This window comes from Ctenopharyngodon idella, chromosome 5 (genome assembly GCF_019924925.1).
Source record: "Ctenopharyngodon idella isolate HZGC_01 chromosome 5, HZGC01, whole genome shotgun sequence".
Classification (NCBI taxonomy): Eukaryota; Metazoa; Chordata; class Actinopteri; order Cypriniformes; family Xenocyprididae; genus Ctenopharyngodon; species Ctenopharyngodon idella.
The window spans coordinates 11,654,128-11,673,678 of NC_067224.1; the positions used below are offsets into that span (position 1 = coordinate 11,654,128).

General features: G+C 38.1%; 1 protein-coding gene across 8 annotated transcripts in view; it reads left to right on the forward strand.

Annotated features, from left to right (window-relative positions):
* The window catches only part of abr (ABR activator of RhoGEF and GTPase), a 321,977-nt gene that overhangs the window by 197,983 nt on the left and 104,443 nt on the right, over nucleotides 1–19,551 (forward strand). For all 8 annotated transcript variants that reach the window (XR_007930235.1, XM_051893761.1, XM_051893759.1 and 5 more), the window contains one exon: nucleotides 6,145–6,219. Coding sequence is in view for 7 of the 8 variants with exons in the window: in XM_051893761.1 (XP_051749721.1) it covers nucleotides 6,145–6,219 (75 nt within the window). In the remaining variant the exon portion in view is untranslated. The remainder of the gene's footprint in view (nucleotides 1–6,144; nucleotides 6,220–19,551) is intronic.

Consider the following 19,551-nt stretch of genomic DNA (forward strand, 5'->3'; position numbering starts at 1 on the left):
ACCACTGAACTCACATGAACTGTTTTAAATATGTTTTAGTAGATCTTGAGATTTTAATGACATTGCTGTCTATGAGGCCTCATTGAGCCATCGGATTTAATCAAAAAATATTTTAATTTGTGTTCCGAAGATGAGCGAAGGTCTTACGGGTGTGGAACGACATGATGGTGAGTAATAAATTACATTATTTTCATTTTTGAGTGAACTAACACTTTAAATGACTCTGATCAGACTGGAGGCACAAAAAACTGAATCAGGACATCCCTATTTAAGAAATTTAGATGTCTTCTTTTTAAAGCACTATAGTTTGTACATCATTTGACTAGACATAAAATAATGTAAATGTAATCACCTGTGTAGGCCCTATAAAGAGTAGATTTAACACCACTTCTGCCAGAAGTTTTCAGTTTCCTCACAAGTAAATGGTCAATTGGTTCAGGATGGATTCCCTGTTTAAAAAAAATGTATATATTATTAAGAGCAAGTTTATAAAATGCAAAACCATAACTTATGTAAATTAATAACCGTTTACTATACCTGAGTCCTGGGCCTGTGCCAAGTCTGAAGAGAGCTTGTGCTGGATAAAGTGAGTGGCACTTCTTTAAGTTTCATCATGCTGTAGTGTGCACTCTGAAACAACAAGCCAACCAAATGGTTGCATAGCTCTTTACCAGCCACACAGGAACAGCAGAAGTTGCTGATGACAGGAGGGTTTTCGTCAGCTTTAAACGAAATCTAAATAAATAAAATCACATTCTGTCCATCACTATCTACAAGTTAGGATTACAATACAAACATAACATTACCATAAACTGGCTGCAACGGCAGTCCAACAAGCTTTTTTTATTGTAAATAAAGCAACAACGAAAATAAATAGTTTTGTCTCCTTGAACTGGAGCTGGCTACAATACATCCTGAACAGGTAACCTGCAGAGAGTGTGGCTCTTCGTTTTTCCTCCTGGACCAGTAACACTAAGCCCTGACAATCACCTCATTATCAAACACCTCAGATACTATTGTACAAAACAGTATTTTATCACAACACAGTATGACATCGAAATAAAAAAAGCAGCTTAACCTGTTGATGTTTTGTGCGTATTATACATTTTTAAACTTTCATCACATGATTTAGCCAGTTAGGTAGCCTGTTAGCCATCTCGAGTAGCGGTTGAACTAACGTTAAATGTAAACTTACCTTCATAGTTGAAGATGTAGTTTTCAAAGAAGAATTTGTAACCTTTCTCAAGTTTGGATATCTTCGTTTGAGAATTATTTTCAACAATCTGATAAACGTTGTTGATGTCAAGGAGATCGCGAAGCGATGTGGTAAACCTCTGTGCGTCTATTGCTACTGCAGAGCGGAAATTCCTTTACGCTCCTAATAAACGCTCCTAATAAATGCAGGATGTGACGACATGCAGACTGTGATAAAGGCCTATTGGACTAAATAGTTAAAAGCATGCGTGTAACAGTAAATTGGATCCGTGCAGCTCTTAAAGTGACAGCAGCCTAATAAACCTGATTCTGACTGTGTGCTTAATGTTAATCAAACAACAAAAGACGAAGAGAAAATCACTCACTGCACTTGACTGAATAACTTTTGTAGCTTTAATAAGAATCAGTATATATTTAATTCATACAGTGAAGAATAAGCAGTGTTTTATTTGCATATTTGTTCATTCAATTGCTGTCATTAAATAAACCTAATGTAGGCCTACCTGAAACCCTAAACCCCCTGGCTTACACTGATGGTAAAATGACACTCACTTTTTATGTAATGCTTCAGTAAAACACTGCTGTTCACTTTCAGTTGTAGGAATGCTTTCTTCTCACAAAAAGAATGTGAAACATGTATGTTGGTTCATTTTATTTTTTTAAGAATAATACAGATTTATTTTACACACTTAAAGCATTATCGTGTCGCATATCGAATATCACATTATTTAACGAGTTATAACATATAACTTTTTCTTCAATATCATGCAGTGCATATCGTGCAGATAAGATTTGAATGGCATTTCTACATCCTGTTTTACCTCTATTAAAATGTCAGATTCAAGAAGTGATTTGGAATTTAAAACTAAATTCAAATTCAGTAATTGAAATTAAAATTCAAGAAACAGTTGTTCAAAGTTTTGAACAACCGTTTTTACAGTAAAGGCCAACTCACATTGCACAGAAAGATGCTGACCAACAAGGACAATCACCAGATTACAGTATGTAACTTCTCAGACATGCCACGACCCGACAAACACTGATCAAACATGTTCAATCGGTGAAAACGGGCATCGACCAACATCAACAGATGCCGACAGGGGTAACACACTAATCTGATAAAACCCGACGAAGAGTCCGTTGCCGTTAGTCGGTGTCTGTTGGTTCAGTGTGAATTGTCCATAAAAGACATTATCAATGAGGGCAAAATGTGTGAGAATCACAATTTTGGGCGCAAAGTTGGACCCTAATTGCAATAACATAAACTGCTGACAATGTAAATCGTCTAGTAATCATTGACTGAACTTACGAATGTCAATGGGGTCAAAGTTCACACAGTCTGAAATTTACAATCGCACGTACACCTCAGAGTCTGGGTAACGCTGTAGGTGACACATCACTTTATTGTATCGTTCTCCCAAAAATGAGAAGTCATCAGTTACTTAACCCTTACTGTACGTCATTCCAAACCTATATGATCTTTGAAACACAAATTAAGATTTATGTCCCTCCAAAACTTTGACACTTCAGTTCATAAAGACATTGTGAAAGTATATGAATCAAGAGGTTTAATCAAAGTTCTGAAAAGACGCAAATGCTTTATATGATGAACAGATTTAATTTTGGCTTTAATTCAAATATGCCCAATTTACACTACAAAGGTGACACAGAAAGGCTATTAAAGTGCTATTTAGGTGCCTTTACATAGACTGCCTAATGCTTCTTAGAGGTGGCATAAATGCAGTTACACAGCAATTGCAACTATACTTTGGTATAAGGGGCTGAGGTGAGTCAGAGCAGGTCTTATTTAATCTGGCTTTTATGCAGCATTGCATCTTTACACTGAATTTTGAACAAGCTAAAGATGCCTAAAGAAACATTGATCAACACTCGTAGGGCGCATCAAATATAGTAAATGGAAGTTCAAACATTCTTGCTTAACATACAAGAACAAAACTCAGTGGTTCATAATCCTAACTGTCTTTAACATGCTGGAAGGTTGACTCATCTTTAATAGTATATAAGGGGTTTGTGTAGGAAAGGTGTTTGAAAACAGCATTTATTTGAATGCATTTATTTGAATTCAGAAATTATTTCACTTTTTCTTTAAGGTGAGTCTGAGTTTGATCAAACTGCTTCTGGACTGAATGATGATATAGCATTTGATTCTTACTTTTGGACTAAAAGATTATGATAACATGTCCACAAACAACATAAGGTCCATGATTGTTTTCTCTCTCGTGTGTTGTTCTGATGAGGTGGTGTAGGTTCAAAGAGCTTCTTTGCTAGTTCACTTCCTGCTAAATAAACATAGAGAAAGAGAGACTGCAACTTGAGCACTGCCACCCACTATTTCTAATATTAATACAATAAGCCACTCTGTGTGCGTGAGGGTCGGTCAAGGCCACCCTGAAGTGATGACTGGTTCTGTGGGCCTGAAGACCCTTCACATATAGCAGGTTTCCTCTCAGGACGAGAGCCTATTAGTCCATAAGAATCCTCATTCTCTGGGGCTTACCATAAATATTGTTTTCATGAATCATGTTTTTTTTTAACCCACTTCACATGATGTTAAACTCTTTTGGTGTGGATATCCAAACTCATAGTTTTAGTTAAGGCAGCTGTAGACTTTCAGTTATGTGACACTTTTCATTTGCTCTGACATCTGCATTCTTTCTACCAGCACTAATTTAGAGAGTTCTTCATCAGTGTTTCCAGTTTAGACCTGCCAAAGTCAGGGAGCTGTGACACTTGATCTTGCAACTGGTTCATGACATCACATTTATAAAGATTAGCACTGCCCTTCAATACTTTGAGTCAATCATATTTCTAGTCAATCTGACTTTACATTACTGACTGACTGATTGGCTTTTTTTAGTACTGAAAACAATGCTAGTCAGATAGCCTGATATTTACTATCACCAGTCCAGCACAGAAATGGACCACACAGACAGGATATATTAGAACAGAACTGTTCAAATTACAACAGACATAAACTCACTCACCAGCTGCTCACATTCTTACTGATGAGCACAGTGCTTTGGAATACACCAGGTGTCTTCTTTCCCTTTGAGAACTGTTTTTCCATTCACATACTCTTCAAGGAGCTTTGGACCTAGGCTGCGTTTAACTGCACTTTTAGACTTACACTCCGTGACTTCCCTAAGCACTTCCCTTCGGAAGGTTTCCCGCCGCCATTTTGAAGTGTGTTCAACTTCATCAAGTGGGCGAGTAATGTTTATTTGGACAGACCCTCGACCCCTCGATTTTGACCGAGGGAGCGAGTCTACTCAATATGTACACTGCAGGCAGATCCATAGACCACAATGCAACACAATGCGCTTAATTTACCCCCACCCCACACATCTCTAGTGTATGATATCAGAGTTATTTTGACATTTAACTGTATAATACTTGTAGCTACCTTAAACTTACTGTTATAGTTTATTGTATTATCAATTTCGTTTGTGTAATTTTTAATATTTTCTCCAACAGCTCAAGCATACACACAGGCCTATAGAATGGTGCATGAAAAACAAATTCATTAAAAAATAAATAAATAAATCAGATCCATTGTGTTTTCCAAGTGATCAAGGACTTAGGGTGTTCCATTTAAACACATTGCAAGAGTTCCGAAGGGTAGTGGGCACTTGTGCAATGTAAGCGATGACGTACATCTGAGTGAACAAGACAAAGGGAAGTTAGCGAGGGAAAGGCATATAACAATTGGACTTAAATGAATGCTCTATTCTCTGGGTGCTCCGTTCTTGTTAGGGCCCGAGCACCGATGGTGTGAGGACCCTATTGTAATTGCTCAGTCAATTCTTCTTCTTCTCTGAAATGAATCGCAATTTACGTCTGATATGGGTTTCAGAATTAGGTGTGGCAAATTGGCTCAATCTGCCCCAAACTTCACATGTTTGATAAGAGTCCTGGCATGAAGACATCTACATGCCAATATTCAGTTACAGTCATAGCGCCACCTGCGGGCAACAGGAAATTACATGTTTTACACTATGATTAACTCCTCGTAGAGATTTAACCAAATCAACATCCATATTTGGTCTGTCTAATCTTAAGGCCTTAGCGATGTTAACTTGCGAAGATCTTGAGTTTTCGTTGAAGGCCGTGTCCTGACGTGTCCTGTGGTGGCCTGACAAAGTCTGACTGATATTTAAAGTCTCACAGTTTTCCTAAGTCTCTCAGTTTTCCTAAGGCCACCGGGTGGTGGTGAGCAAGGTGCGAGGGCCCTTTCATCGCTGCTTGCAGCTTTAATTCTTCTTGTTTTTTTTCTTGTTCTTCTTCTTCTGCTGACTCAGACTTTCACCATCTTCTTCAGACCATGCTGGCAATTTTTTTTTTTTTTTTTGATAGACCAAACTCTATATGTGTTACCACACAAATATTGTCACATATTGTCATATATTGTCACCTCAAACTGACCACACCAAATCAGCATCACCTATTTGTCAAAAGTAATAAGCAATTAAATCATATTGCTAGTGATTTGTATTTATGATGAGCTGTTATGACCTAAAATCATTTAAAAATTATCTTTAATTACTCATTGCAGTTGCTCGTTGCAGTTGGTCTGATGTTCCCAGCCATGTTTACATGACTCGTTATGCATTTATGCTTGCCATCTTAATTGCTGCTTGCAGCTATATTTGGTTTTAAGTTTAGTAGTATCTATGTTTTAGCAGCATGTGGTAGACTACACACTTCCATATTTTTTTTTGTTTTTTTTATTTTATTTATTTTTTGTTATCTGTTATCTGCCACTAATAGGCAGGGGAATGGAGGATTGTGGGTAAATTAAAGAGGGAGATGCTGAAAGATGACTAAAGCAAGGAGTTGGACACTTTATAAATTCACTCATTTCCCTCTCTCTCAAACACACACTTACTGAGTGTTTCTTGTCTCTTCCAGATGAGGAATCTCCTGGTCTGTATGGCTTCCTGCATGTGATCGTCCATAAAGCCATGGGCTTGAAAGAATGTGCCAGTAAGTTAAAGTGTCTTTTCACATGCCTTTAGCAGACTGTTTTTTTTTTTTTTTTTTTTTTTCTATTGTGTTGTTTTGTAGAATGTAAGACTATAGGAAAAAAACATTTATCCTCCATAATAAATCAAAAATGTCAATTTCAGTTTCTTTTTAAAAATATTAGCATACCTTAGATGTTTTTAAAGTAAAATAGTTAATTCAACTGTATAAATCAGCATTTCCCAAAGTGTGGTATGTGACCCACTAAGTATTAAAGGGCGGCTGCAGCCCACACTTTGCAAAATGTTGATCTATACAGTTGTATTGTTTTATTATGCAGAGAATAAGTAATTCGTTTCATATGCTGTGAAAAAGGAAGAAAGAGGAAGATTGGAACTGAGAAACTACACATTTTTTCAAATGTTCACCTAAGATGAACTCTCCATCATTTAGCTGTAAACATTATTGTGTATAACTGTAGCCATTGTGCTCAGAGTAAGTACTGTGATTGTGTAAGTGAGCGATTCAGTGAACAAACCAAAATGAATGAAGCCAAAAGCCACCCTACAAACAAACTGTTTCTCCAGTATGTAGTATGTATTAAGTATTAAGATTTTCTATAATCCTAAAATAACTGGATAACCTAAAGGTACCACATTCTCCAAAGTGAGCAGTATACAACAGAGCATACTACCATACTAACAAGTACCATATTCCACAGTTCCATAAAGTGCAAAAGTCTGGTTCAGGAAGTAAAAATCACATTCCTTCACAGGAAATTGATTTTTAATGATTACTTATAATTGATGGTATATGCTTTTGTTGAAATCATCAACCTGCATTATTTCAACTTACTTAAAAAAAAAAAAAAAATCATGTTTAACAGCAAAATTCCTGGTGAAAACTACATTACCCATGATTCTGCAAAGAAATTTGTTCAACAGTCCACTTTAGACATTCTACTAACTATAAGTAACTTTGCAACTATATGTCAACTAATGCTGCCTTCACGTGCTATCGGAAATTTCATAATTCCTACTTCAGAAGTCGTGATTACGAGCTTGTTGCATTCAAGTGCTTTGTTGTTGGAATGAACAGGAATCATGGTCACCCAGTTTATTCTTGCCTGTTTATTGGGAAAATCTTATTAAAACCAAAATTATATTTAGTGTCCCATGCATTGACAACCATATAAACATTCACGATGCTATCTAGATAGTCCACTTGCTGGCAATTCTGTAGTTTCGGTCAAATACAGCTATTTTATTTACAATGACGAACTCGCTTAACCCTCTGGGGTCTGAGGATTTTTGGGGCCCTGGAGAAGTTTTGACATGCCCTGACATTTGTGCTTTTTTCAGTTGTTCATAAACATATTAATGACAAAAGTGTCATTACACTGTATTCAGCACGAACTAGGCTAAAATAATATGTGAGGAACATGTATGTACATGTTTGTGTTTTTGAAGGAATAACGTTTATGTGTGGTTATTGAAAAAACAAAAAACTTAAGTCACTGAAATAAGGCCAAAAAAAATATATTAAATCTGTGTTCACAAGACTTCTGTATTGGAGGTTGTAGACTAGAGTTTTTGCTTCAAAATGATGTAAAAATTATCCTGCCTACTCGTTCATATAAAACAATAGAGAGATTTAAATTTTCTAAGACATTTTTTGTCAAGAAACACAGTATGCATGGAGGCGTGAATCTTCATGAATAATGCCGTGATTCACACCTGAGAAGACAAAAGATTCGCATAATGAGCTCTTTCAGTCAGGTAGGCTGTGAAAAAACCCTCTGTGATCATGCTGATAACAGGATTAATGTCCACTCTTGACAAAAAAAAAACATGATTTTTGTGATCTCATGCATGCACGTATTATTGCACATCATGTGAAGAAAATTTTGTATAGGCCTATGTTAAATTACAGTACCAGTCAAAAGATTGGACACATTTTTTTAAAAGAAGTCTTAAGTCTCTAACCAAATAATGGTTTTCTATTTTAATATACTTTAAAATATAATGTATTTCTGTGATGCAAAGCGTCTGAACATTCCTACCTCTATGGCATTTCATATAGGCTAATATATTTGTTATATTATATAGCCTAAATGTTAATATGCAGTTGACAAACTATACATCATTAAAAAGATCTAAGACTCAAGCTTCACATTTTGACTCTTAGAATCTTATATTGACCGTAATTTCTTAATATGCTTAAAAGCGTGCACATTTGGAGAAATATTGATGGATTCTCATATGTTTATGTCAATTTTCTATACAGAGGAGTAATATTTATTCAGTATTTATTGTCATCACTGTGAGCGCTGGATACTGTGTTTTCAAGTCATACTTGCAGCCGGAGGGCACTCTGTGCACCTTTAGTCCACAAATACAGTGGGTACGGAAAGTATTCAGACCCCCTTAAATTTCACTCTTTGTTATATTGCAGCCATTTGCTAAAATCATTTAAGTTCATTTTTTTCCTCATTAATGTACACACAGCACCCCATATTGACAGAAAAACACAGAATTGTTGACATTTTTGCAGATTTATTAAAAAAGAAAAACTGAAATATCACATGGTCCTAAGTATTCAGACCCTTTGCTCAGTATTTAGTAGAAGCACCCTTTTGATCTAATACAGCCATGAGTCTTTTTTGGAAAGATGCAACAAGTTTTTCACACCTGGATTTGGGGATCCTCTGCCATTCCTCCTTGCAGATCCTCTCCAGTTCTGTCAGATTGGATGGTAAACGTTGGTGGACAGCCATTTTTAGGTCTCTCCAGAGATGCTCAATTGGGTTTAAGTCAGGGCTCTGGCTGGGCCATTCAAGAACAGTCACAGAGTTGTTGTGAAGCCACTCCTTCGTTATTTTAGCTGTGTGCTTAGGGTCATTGTTTTGTTGGAAGGTAAACCTTCGGCCCAGTCTGAGGTCCTGAGCACTCTGGAGAAGGTTTTCGTCCAGGATATCCCTGTACTTGACGGCATTCATCTTTCCCTCGATTGCAACCAGTCGTCCTGTCCCTGCAGCTGAAAAACACCCCCACAGCATGATGCTGCCACCACCATGCTTCACTGTTGGGACTGTATTGGACAGGTGATGAGCAGTGCCTGGTTTTCTCCACACATACCGCTTAGAATTAAGGCCAAAAAGTTCTATCTTGGTCTCATCAGACCAGAGAATCTTATTTCTCACCATCTTGGAGTCCTTCAGGTGTTTTTTAGCAAACTCCATGCAGGCTTTCATGTGTCTTGCACTGAGGAGAGGCTTCCGTCGGGCCACTCTGCCATAAAGCCCCAACTGGTGGAGGGCTGCAGTGATGGTTGACTTTCTACAACTTTCTCCCATCTCCCGACTGCATCTCTGGAGCTCAGCCACAGTGATCTTTGGGTTCTTCTTTACCTCTCTCACCAAGGCTCTTCTCCCCCGATAGCTCAGTTTGGCCGGACGGCCAGCTCTAGGAAGGGTTCTGGTCATCCCAAACGTCTTCCATTTAAAGATTATGGAGGCCACTGTGCTCTTAGGAACCTTAAAAAATTTTGTAACCTTGACCAGATCTGTGCCTTGCCACAATTCTGTCTCTGAGCTCTTCAGGCAGTTCCTTTGACCTCATGATTCTCATTTGCTCTGACATGCACTGTAAGGTCTTATATAGACAGGTGTGTGGCTTTCCTAATCAAGTCCAATCAGTATAATCAAACACAGCTGGACTCAAATGAAGGTGTAGAACCATCTCAAGGATGATCAGAAGAAATGGACAGCACCTGAGTTAAATATATGAGTGTCACAGCAAAGGGTCTGAATACTTAGGACCATGTGATATTTCAGTTTTTCTTTTTTAATAAATCTGCAGATTCTGTGTTTTTCTGTCAATATGGGGTGCTGTGTGTACATTGAGGAAAAAAAATGAACTTAAATGATTTTAGCATATGGCTGCAATATAACAAAGAGTGAAAAATTTAAGGGGGTCTGAATACTTTCCGTACCCACTGTATCTCAGTAAAAGAAGAGGCATATCATGTGACATTCCAGGAACTAACAGAGGCTTCCAGAGATTGCTATAACATGCAGATAAACACTTTTCAAGATAATAAATACGCGATTGCGACGATGTATACATGTATTGCCTCAGAATTTGCGTCTGAATAGCGCTCGCTCCGTGGGCGTGGCCGCATTAGTGGATAATGAGCTGAATCACGGGCGTCTGACATATCTCTTTTCATTCAGATTACATAAACAGAGAATTTTTGTTTTCGATTTGACTTACACGATTTAAAACCTGACATTTCAATGTTTCTTTAGACATAAGTCAAATTTTTTTGTGATTAGTATTCACTAAGTTACAGTTCATTTTCTGAGAACTCAGATTGGACTTCATTCAGAGGGAGACGACTGATCATGCATCATGTTAGTTTTCTTTATTTTACAAAAAGGACAACATTTTGTTTTTACTCTGAGTGTACACAAATAAAAGAAGATATTTCACAGATTAAAATGGTGTATAACTCTTAATTGTATGTGCAACATTGACGGAGTATTTTGAGTCTTTTTCATACTGATAAGAAAAAAGCACAGTGGTATCGCCGGCGCGACCAGCCGACCCCTGAGTGTTAAATAGACGCTTGTACATTTCGCTTTGCAACCAAATTTTCCACCATTTCAAGAGTCAGTCAAGAGTGAGGTGAAAAATGCTGGATTTCCCGCTTTCAGGTAGGGAGTGAGTTACTTCCCCAAGTAGAGGAGTTAAAAGTCACAGCATGAGATCGAGAGGTGGATCGGTGAGGCGGCAGTAATATGGTTGTTGTACCGGACTGTACCCTCACCTATGGTCATGAGCTCTGGGTAGTGACCGAAAGAATGAGATCGTGGGTACAAGCGGCCGAAATGAGTTTTGAGAGACAGGGTGCAAAGCTCAGACACGTGGGAGAGACTCAGAGTAGAGCCGCTGCTCCTCTGCATTGAAAGTTGTCAGTTGAGATGGTTCGGGCAATAGATGTCAAGATGTCTCCTGGATGCCTCCCGGTGGAGGTGTTCCGGGCATTCCCAACTGGGAAGAAAGCCTGGAGCAGACCCAGAACACGCTGGAGGGTTTATATCTCTCAGCTGGGGCCAGTTAAAAACTTAGTCACTATATTAAGACTGTTTTAAGAACTAGTTTGACCAACTTGCAGTTAACCAAGGGGTAATCAATGTTATTTTTCCAATTCAAATTACACCAATCTACCTTTTTATGTAACGGACTTTAAAAAATTAGGACCACTCTTGAAGAAAAACATTAGTGTCTTAACTTTTAAGACTAGTCTAAGTGGTTTATGCAACTGGCCCCTGGACTGAACAACTTGGGATCCCCCAGGATGAGCTGAAGGAGTGGCCAGGGAAAAAGGTGTATGGGCGCCCTTACTTAGCCTTCTTTCACCGCGACCCAGTCCCAGATAAGCGGTGGATAATGGATGGAGAAACTTTTTATATAAAGATGTTGATTACATAAAAAGCAATATATTTTACATTTATTGCAAAATATGCATATATATATACAAATATTTAAGTAAACTCCTCTATTACATAAGTTTCTTCTTAGTATAGATAAAAGTGGCAGAGATGAATCTGAATCTGAAAACTGTCTCCAATCTCAAATCCAGTCAACTCTATCACAAAGGACAAATTACTAAATGTATTAATTGTATAAAAAAAAATACATAACACAAGTACGTCAGCACTGTGGTCACCACGGCTGCTAGGATATAATTGTATCCTTTGTCCTGTGGGGGCTTTACTCATTAATATTTGCATATATATTTACAAATTATTTCTCTTTGCTTTATGAGGTCAGGGCTCAAATTAAATACCCAAATCACGTCTGTACAGTATGCTAATGTGAATTTGCATAATGGACACATATGGCCAGCAGACTCTGTAGATCAGCTCGGCTCAGATAACAATCAGACGTCTGCTTTAAAGCCCCAATGAATCACTCAATATACTTCCTCAAAACTGATTCAAAAGAGCCATTGTATTAGACTGTTTTGAGGTTTTTGAATGCTTGTTTCTAGCTTCATTTTATGTGTTTGGCTCATCTGTAATCATTTATCGTAGAGTTTGTGGTGTTGTGGTCGTCTTGAATATGACAGCGAGAGCAAACATGTGTTTTGCAGATGGATATGCAGGTGTTTGAATATCTTTTTATATTGGGATATACTACAGTCTCAGCTGCTGATTGAATCCTCCTTTCCGAGTATTATTAAAGGCCTTCATCCACTCTGACAGAAAACGCATCCAAATCCTCGCTCTGGGCCATTAATCCAAACTGGGTCATTAACTTTGGCCTCTTTGGTATCCATTTTTTCAACTACACTGTTTGGAAGTTAGTTGGGCCGATGCCAACAATAAACATCTAACCAATCAGCATTAGGGGACATATGACGGTTGTGGAGACAGAACGAGCAAGAGGGAGGTTTGAAAAAAGAAAAAAAAAAATGCAGAAAGAGAAATGATGAGACACAATACAAAAGAGCTCAAAAGAATGTCACTGGAATGAAGGTTTATGACTGGGCAAGTGCTCTAGGACCTGTGTTAATTTTAGAAAAGCTTTCCAGCACTGGAGAGAACCTGAAAACAGACACGGAGGCTGCTTTGAACCCGCTTTTCATGTGAGTAAAACTGGGTTTGAGTGTCATGATTGTCTGGGGCTGCTGTGCTGTTGGCGATTAACAATGAACACTTGTTTGTATTTAGACTCTTGTGTACTGTACGTTCATTTTTTGTGCTTCCTTGTTGTTCGTTCATCAGCTGCGCTTTATTTTTCATGAAGCATTTTGTTGCGTGTTAGCTGTGATAAACAGACACCCACTATCGCATTGCGTGTGTAACAGTGGCCAGATAGTGAGAGTTGTGCAGGTGAAGCACTGCGCACTGACAACCGTTAGAGAATGTGGTGTTTAGCGTCATCGGTAGTGCATTCACCTCACATTCCAGCAGCGACTGGGCCGGGGTTCAAGACCGATTCGGAGCAGGGTGGTTAGGAATGGAGTGTGAGTTTTGGAGGCAGAGCAATGAAGAGAGGGGTGGGTTTGTTTGGGTTGATTTCAAATATCAACAATGTCTAACAGCGTAGTTGAAAAAATGGATGCCCCACCTTTAATAGTCTTGAACATTTGTTAACATGGGGAGTTGTACAACATTCTCATGTAAACATAATAAATAAATAAATAAGTCTTGTGTCATCCATTGCTGCACACGAATGAGGTAAGCTTTGTGTTTTACATCATCTGCCAAGTGCACGTTTACAAGACTGCAAACTCAGTGGAAAAAACGTCAGCAAACTCAGGTTTGATTTGGGTAGTGAAAGAGCCTATATACCTGTCTGTGAAATAACTAAAAGAATGTTTATATATAATATTTTTTGGCTAGTTTACTTTAGTTTTTTATAATACACCATACTTTCATCTAAACTGAATAATTAAAAACACGATTAAATGGGTACATCTTCTATAAATATTTTTGATTCTTAAGTGTCTTTTCTGACATACTCCATTTCTTGTTAAAACACACTAGACATGTTTATTCAGTGCATTTTGAGCACTTTTTGTGTGAAATCATATTTATTTTGTCCATTAATAGTGTGCTTTCACCTTAATTGAGCATCAGCAGTGCAACAAAATAGACTTGGCGCTGAAACCCCCGCTTCACCGTTGCTTATGCGACGCTCCTGCTTGACGCTCACGTCCTGCTCCTGCTCCTGGTGTGAATGCACTCATTGATTAGCATGCACGCCGAAAAAAATATGCGCTGCTCACGCGCCACTCACACTTCCGGTGTGAAACCGGCGTAAAACTCTGAAAACTTTTTTTCTCACAGTAATTTTTATTTTAGGTGAACTATCCACAATCCATATTGTCACTATCCACAATACATATTGTTGCATTTCTGTATTGCGATATATTGTGACATGATATATTGTTACACCCCTACCTGACAGTATTTTTTTTTACGCCAAAAGAGTGTTTGCATTGGTATTAGTAAAGCTGTTAGTAAATCTGCCCCTCAGAGTAAATTAATCATCTTTGCCTTTCTGCAAGTTTCCTACTTCTAATTCTTTTGTTTTAACGGCAATTCCATCTTATCAGTTGCATATGCTGGTAGGAAACTGAAGTAATGGAAGTTGAAAATTCAGCTTTATCATCACAGGAATAAATTACTTTTTATAAAATATATGTAAATAAATTTGTTAATAATATTTCACAATATAACTGTTTTTGCTGTATTTTTATCAAATAAATGCAGCTTTGCTGAGCATAATAAACTTCTTTCAAAAACATTAAAAAAAATCTTTCCTCAAACAGCAGAGTACATGATAGTAGTAGTAGTAGTAGTAGTAGTAGTAATAATAAATAATATAAATAAATGTAAATTTAACAGTACAGATCTATCCCTACATATCCCTCTTTAAAGGTTCCTAATCTGTAGAAACGAAACAAGGGTCAAACTCATATGCATGTATACAGTACAGTATATGGTGTGTGAATGGACCAGCTGCCATATGGTTCTCATCAACCGCTCATTTTAAGTCAAGTCATCTTCATTTATATAGCGCATTTTACAATGCAGATTGTTTCAAAGCAGCTTCACGGTGATAATAGGAAAATTAATGGACAGAGATTATTTTGGCTTTACAGCATCTCTAGGAAAAGTTATTATCAAGCTAAAGTAAGTTTTTGATCGAATCACTTCTGTTGTAAAATTGTTAATTATTAACTTAGGGGTAGCTTAAATGACGCCCTTTTAACTAAAAACAGAAGACTTTTGCCAAATTACTTGTCTGGCCCGCCTAATACAGAATTATTAGTCGTATCCATGGATCCATGCGAACTGGACATATTTTGATAACGTTTTATCTATACATAGGGAAAGGAAAGGGAAGGAGGCCTTTGCAGGGGATAGTTTAGTTGACACTTCAGGGCTGCGTTGTCGTCGTGTCTAGGTGCAGGTCCTTCATCTCATCTGGATATGGCCTGGATCTGGGAAGACTACTGTAAACCTCGGAATAAACAGAGAGAGACTAATATTAGCGTAAACACCATTCTTCTTATGATGTAGCGAGTACATCAGGTGTTATGGGTTCCCGGTTCCAGCTGACCTAACAATTTACATGATTTGAATTATAGAAGTAGATAATGTGTTATGTGAATGCCAGGTTAAAGAAATATGTTTTTAGTCTAGATTTAAACTGACAGAGTGTGTCTGCTTCCCGAACAATGATAGGAAGACTGTTCCAAAGTGTAGGTGCTAAATAGGAAAATGATCTACTGCCTGCAGTTGATTTTGATATTCTAGGTATTATCAGCTGGCCAGAATTTTGAAATCGCAATAGACGTGAAGTGCGAACTCTTAACACATTATAGTACAAGTACTGGGGAGCTAAACCATTTAGTGCTTTGTAAGTAATTAGCAAGATTTTAAAATTTATACGATGTTTAATAGGGAGCCAATGCAGTGTTGACAGAACCGGGCTAATATGGTCATACTTTATTTTTCTAGTAAGAACTCTAGCTGCTGCATTTTGGACCAGCTGGAGTTTGGTTATTAGGTGTGCAGGGCAACCACCCAGCAAAGCATTGCAGTAATCTAGCCTTGAGGTCATGAACGCATGAACTAACTGTTCCGCATTTGTCATTGAGACCATATGTCGTAATTTAGATATATTTTTAAGAATGCGGTTTTACAGATGCTAGAATCGTGGCTTTCAAATGAAAGATTGGTAATAAAGAGGTTCCTAACTGATGACGAAGACTTGACAGAACATCCATCAAGTGTTAGACAGTATTCTAGGTTATTACGTGCAGAGGTTTTTGAAGTAGTAGGAAATTGCTAGTCATCCAATTTTTTTATATCAGCTGTGCATTCCGTTAATTTTGTGAATTGGTAAGATTTGTCAGGGCGCAAAGAAATATAGAGCTGAGTATCATCAGCGTAACAGTGAAAACTAATGCTATGCTTCCTAATGATATCTCCCAAGGGTAGCATGTACAAGGTGAACAGCAACAGTCCTAGTACGGAACCTTGCGGTACTCCATACTGAACTTGTGATCGATATGACATCTCTTCGTTTACTACTACAAACTGATAACGGTCAGATAAGTATGATTTGAACCATGTCAATGCAGTTCCACTAATGCCAACATAATTTTCGAGTCTATTCAAAAGAATGTTGTGGTCGATGGTGTCAACTGCAGCCTAAGATCCAGTAACACTAATAGAGAAATACAGCCACGATCCGATGATAAGAGCAAATCATTTGTAACTCTAATGAGAGCCATCTATGGTACGGTCTAAATCATGACTGAAAAAAAGAGCTTAGTTGTGAGGATACTGCCTTTTCTACTATCTTTGACAGAAAGGGTAGATTCGAGATTGGCCTGTAATTGACTAATTCTGTAGGATCAAGATGCGTTTTTTTTTTTTTAACGAGGTTTAATAATAGCCATCTTAAAGGTTTTGGTATGTATCCTAATGACAAAGATGAATTAATGATAATAATAAGAAGATCTATGACCTCTGGAAGCATCTCTTTCAGTAGCTTAGTCAGTATAGGGTCTAACATACATGTTTGATTTAGATGATTTAATGAGTTTAGACAATTCTTCATTTTCTATAGCAATGAATGAATGGAATTTTTCCTCAGGGACACTACAATCCACTGTCTGATGTGATACTGTAGTAGACCGTTGTATAGTTATAATTTTCTCTCTAATAATATTATCAATCTTGTAAGTAAAGAAGTTCATAAAGTCATTACTGCTGTGCTGTTTGGAAACGTCTGGGGTTTAAGCTTTATTTCTCCTTAATTTAGCCACTGTATCAAATAAGTACCTAGGTTTCTGTTTGTTTTCTTCTAAGAGGGTTAAAAAAAATAATCAGATCTAGCAGTTTTTGTAACCGGGAGTCGGCTTTGCAGCCTTGGCAAAATTAAGTATATATGAGACTAGATAATGATCTGAGATGTCATCACTCTGCTGCAGAATTTGAACGGCATCAATATCGAGTCCATGTGACAATATTAGATCTAAGGTATGATTACGTCGATGAGTGGGTCCTGACAAGAGTTTAAAATGCCAATCCCAGTGCGTCTTTTTTTATTATCTACATGGGTATTAAAATAACCAACAATAAGGACTTTATCCGCAGCCGGTACTAACTCAGATAGAAAATCAGCAAATTATTTGATAAAGTCTGTATGGCGAACTGGTGGCCTGTATGCAGTAGCCAGCACAAATGTCAAGCGGGATTTATCATGTACACTAGATAACGTTACATAAAGCACCATTACTTCAAAAGAATTATATTTAAAATTAGACCTCTGAGTAATACTGAAAATATTGCTATCAATCAGCGATTGATAAAGTTTCATGACTGAACTTTATATTTCAATCATGACAACTCTCGGAGTGAATAGATCTCAACCAACCTTTTATTAGCATGGAGCATACAATGTACATAGGCTTGATTTTGGCAGACGAGATCTGCTATGCTGCTGCTGCTGTGCAAATACATAATTGTTCAGCTTAGTCAAAATAACAACAAAGGAAAGGCTACTGCAGAAAACAGGCTACTGCAGAAACGGCCGAGTTCACTACGGCCTAAAAACCCCCACCCAGCAGATCTGAACAGCAAAATATGTGTGCTGCTGTTCCGTAGAGTTATAAGTGTGTGTATGGCTATCTATGTGTGCCTGGGCTTGCTTTGCTGAATGGCTTAACACTAATGGACTTACCTATAAATGTGCATCTTACCTATTGGCCTAGATATAAGTAGTTACTGAGCAGACTCAATGCATAAATAACGTGCTTATACAATGTGACAGGATTTATCTACTGTAGTGTGCGGCGTGCTGGGTTTTTTTTTTTTTTTTTTTTTTTTTTTGGAGTGAATTGAGTGTAAAGGAAAAATTACTGGAAGCCCAACCCCGCGCCACCTGATTTTTTTTTATTTTTTTTTTTTTTATAAAGATACTCATTTGCTTTTGACCTTCCATGATGTCTTTGGAATTAGGTCTAATGTAACGTTTGTATGCTGACGAATTCCAGCGCCCCATCTCTTTAAGGGTAGCGGATGGCACTCTTGGAGTGGCTGTCGTTGCTGCGCCGATTCTGAAAGAGTGAGGGGTGTATACTTCGCTGTTTAATCCACAAAGATGGTATAGCTGTTTCAGTTTAGAGGAGAACCAGACGCTGGTCATCGGTTTGCCATCTGCTGTAAGGAACAACGGGTAGCGGGGAGCGGCGTTTCTCGGATTGCAGATATCGTGACATGGAAGAAAAAGGGCAAAACACAGAATTAATTCTGGATTATAAAATGTGCGACCCTTTGTTGAATTTATCGGTTTTTGAGTGCTTTAAATGTAAAGAGAAATGGTTATTGAACAAGGTGATGTCGGCCATAGTAAGAACGATATCAGGATTAAATGATAAAGATTTGCACGTGAATTCCCCGCACCTTAAAAACCCATAAAAGGCTGTGAGAAAAACTGCCTCTAGGAGTGTGTTGGTATAAAGATCGAAAACACCCTTTCTGAGACGGTGAAGCATTTTGTGCAAAAGAGGTAGAGTAATAGGTAACCGTTTGTCTTTGGTTGCTGGAGAAGTCTTCACAATACCGTTCAATAGCAGATGAATAGCGGGATGTTTGAAGAGGCTTGGTGCGCTGGGGTCCGTGCAACGAAGATGGAACTGAATGCCTCCCAGTGTTGCTTTGATGGAAGGGGGTTGTAATTTGTGGGAATTGACACAGTAGACCATGAAGTCGGCTAGCACTTTGAAATTTATTGGATAAGGGGAAAAAGCAAAAGCAGCACAAAACAGAGAAAAATATGACCAGGCTGAGTCTTAAGATTTAAGGGTGGATTTAGCCATTCCCTTTCTCATGAGTTCTTTTGCTTCCGCCAGATATGAGGCAAGGCTATTCAATCTAAAATCGTTAGGTGAAAAGGAGGGCATGGAGTGCTGAAAGGAAGGGCATCTGGGCAGAGGGAGCAAAATTCCTGAAATTATCTGATTTCTCAGATTGTGAGGGATTGCTGCTGCTAGAGAAATGAACGGAGACACGTTTGGTGGAGCTGGCAGCACTGAGGTGAGGCTGTGTCGTGGAGATAAATCGATGCACGATGATACGTTATCTGTATGATGATCAGTCGGAGGTGCACTGGATGTCGAAGGAGAGCTCCTTCTTTTCCAGAGTTGAGACTCTGTTCTCGAGTTTGCCGATAGAATCCCTGATTTGAAGGAGAACAGAAAGTACGGGATCATTGTCATCCAAAGGGTCGCTGCGGGACCTTTTTGCTGGAGGAGTAGCAG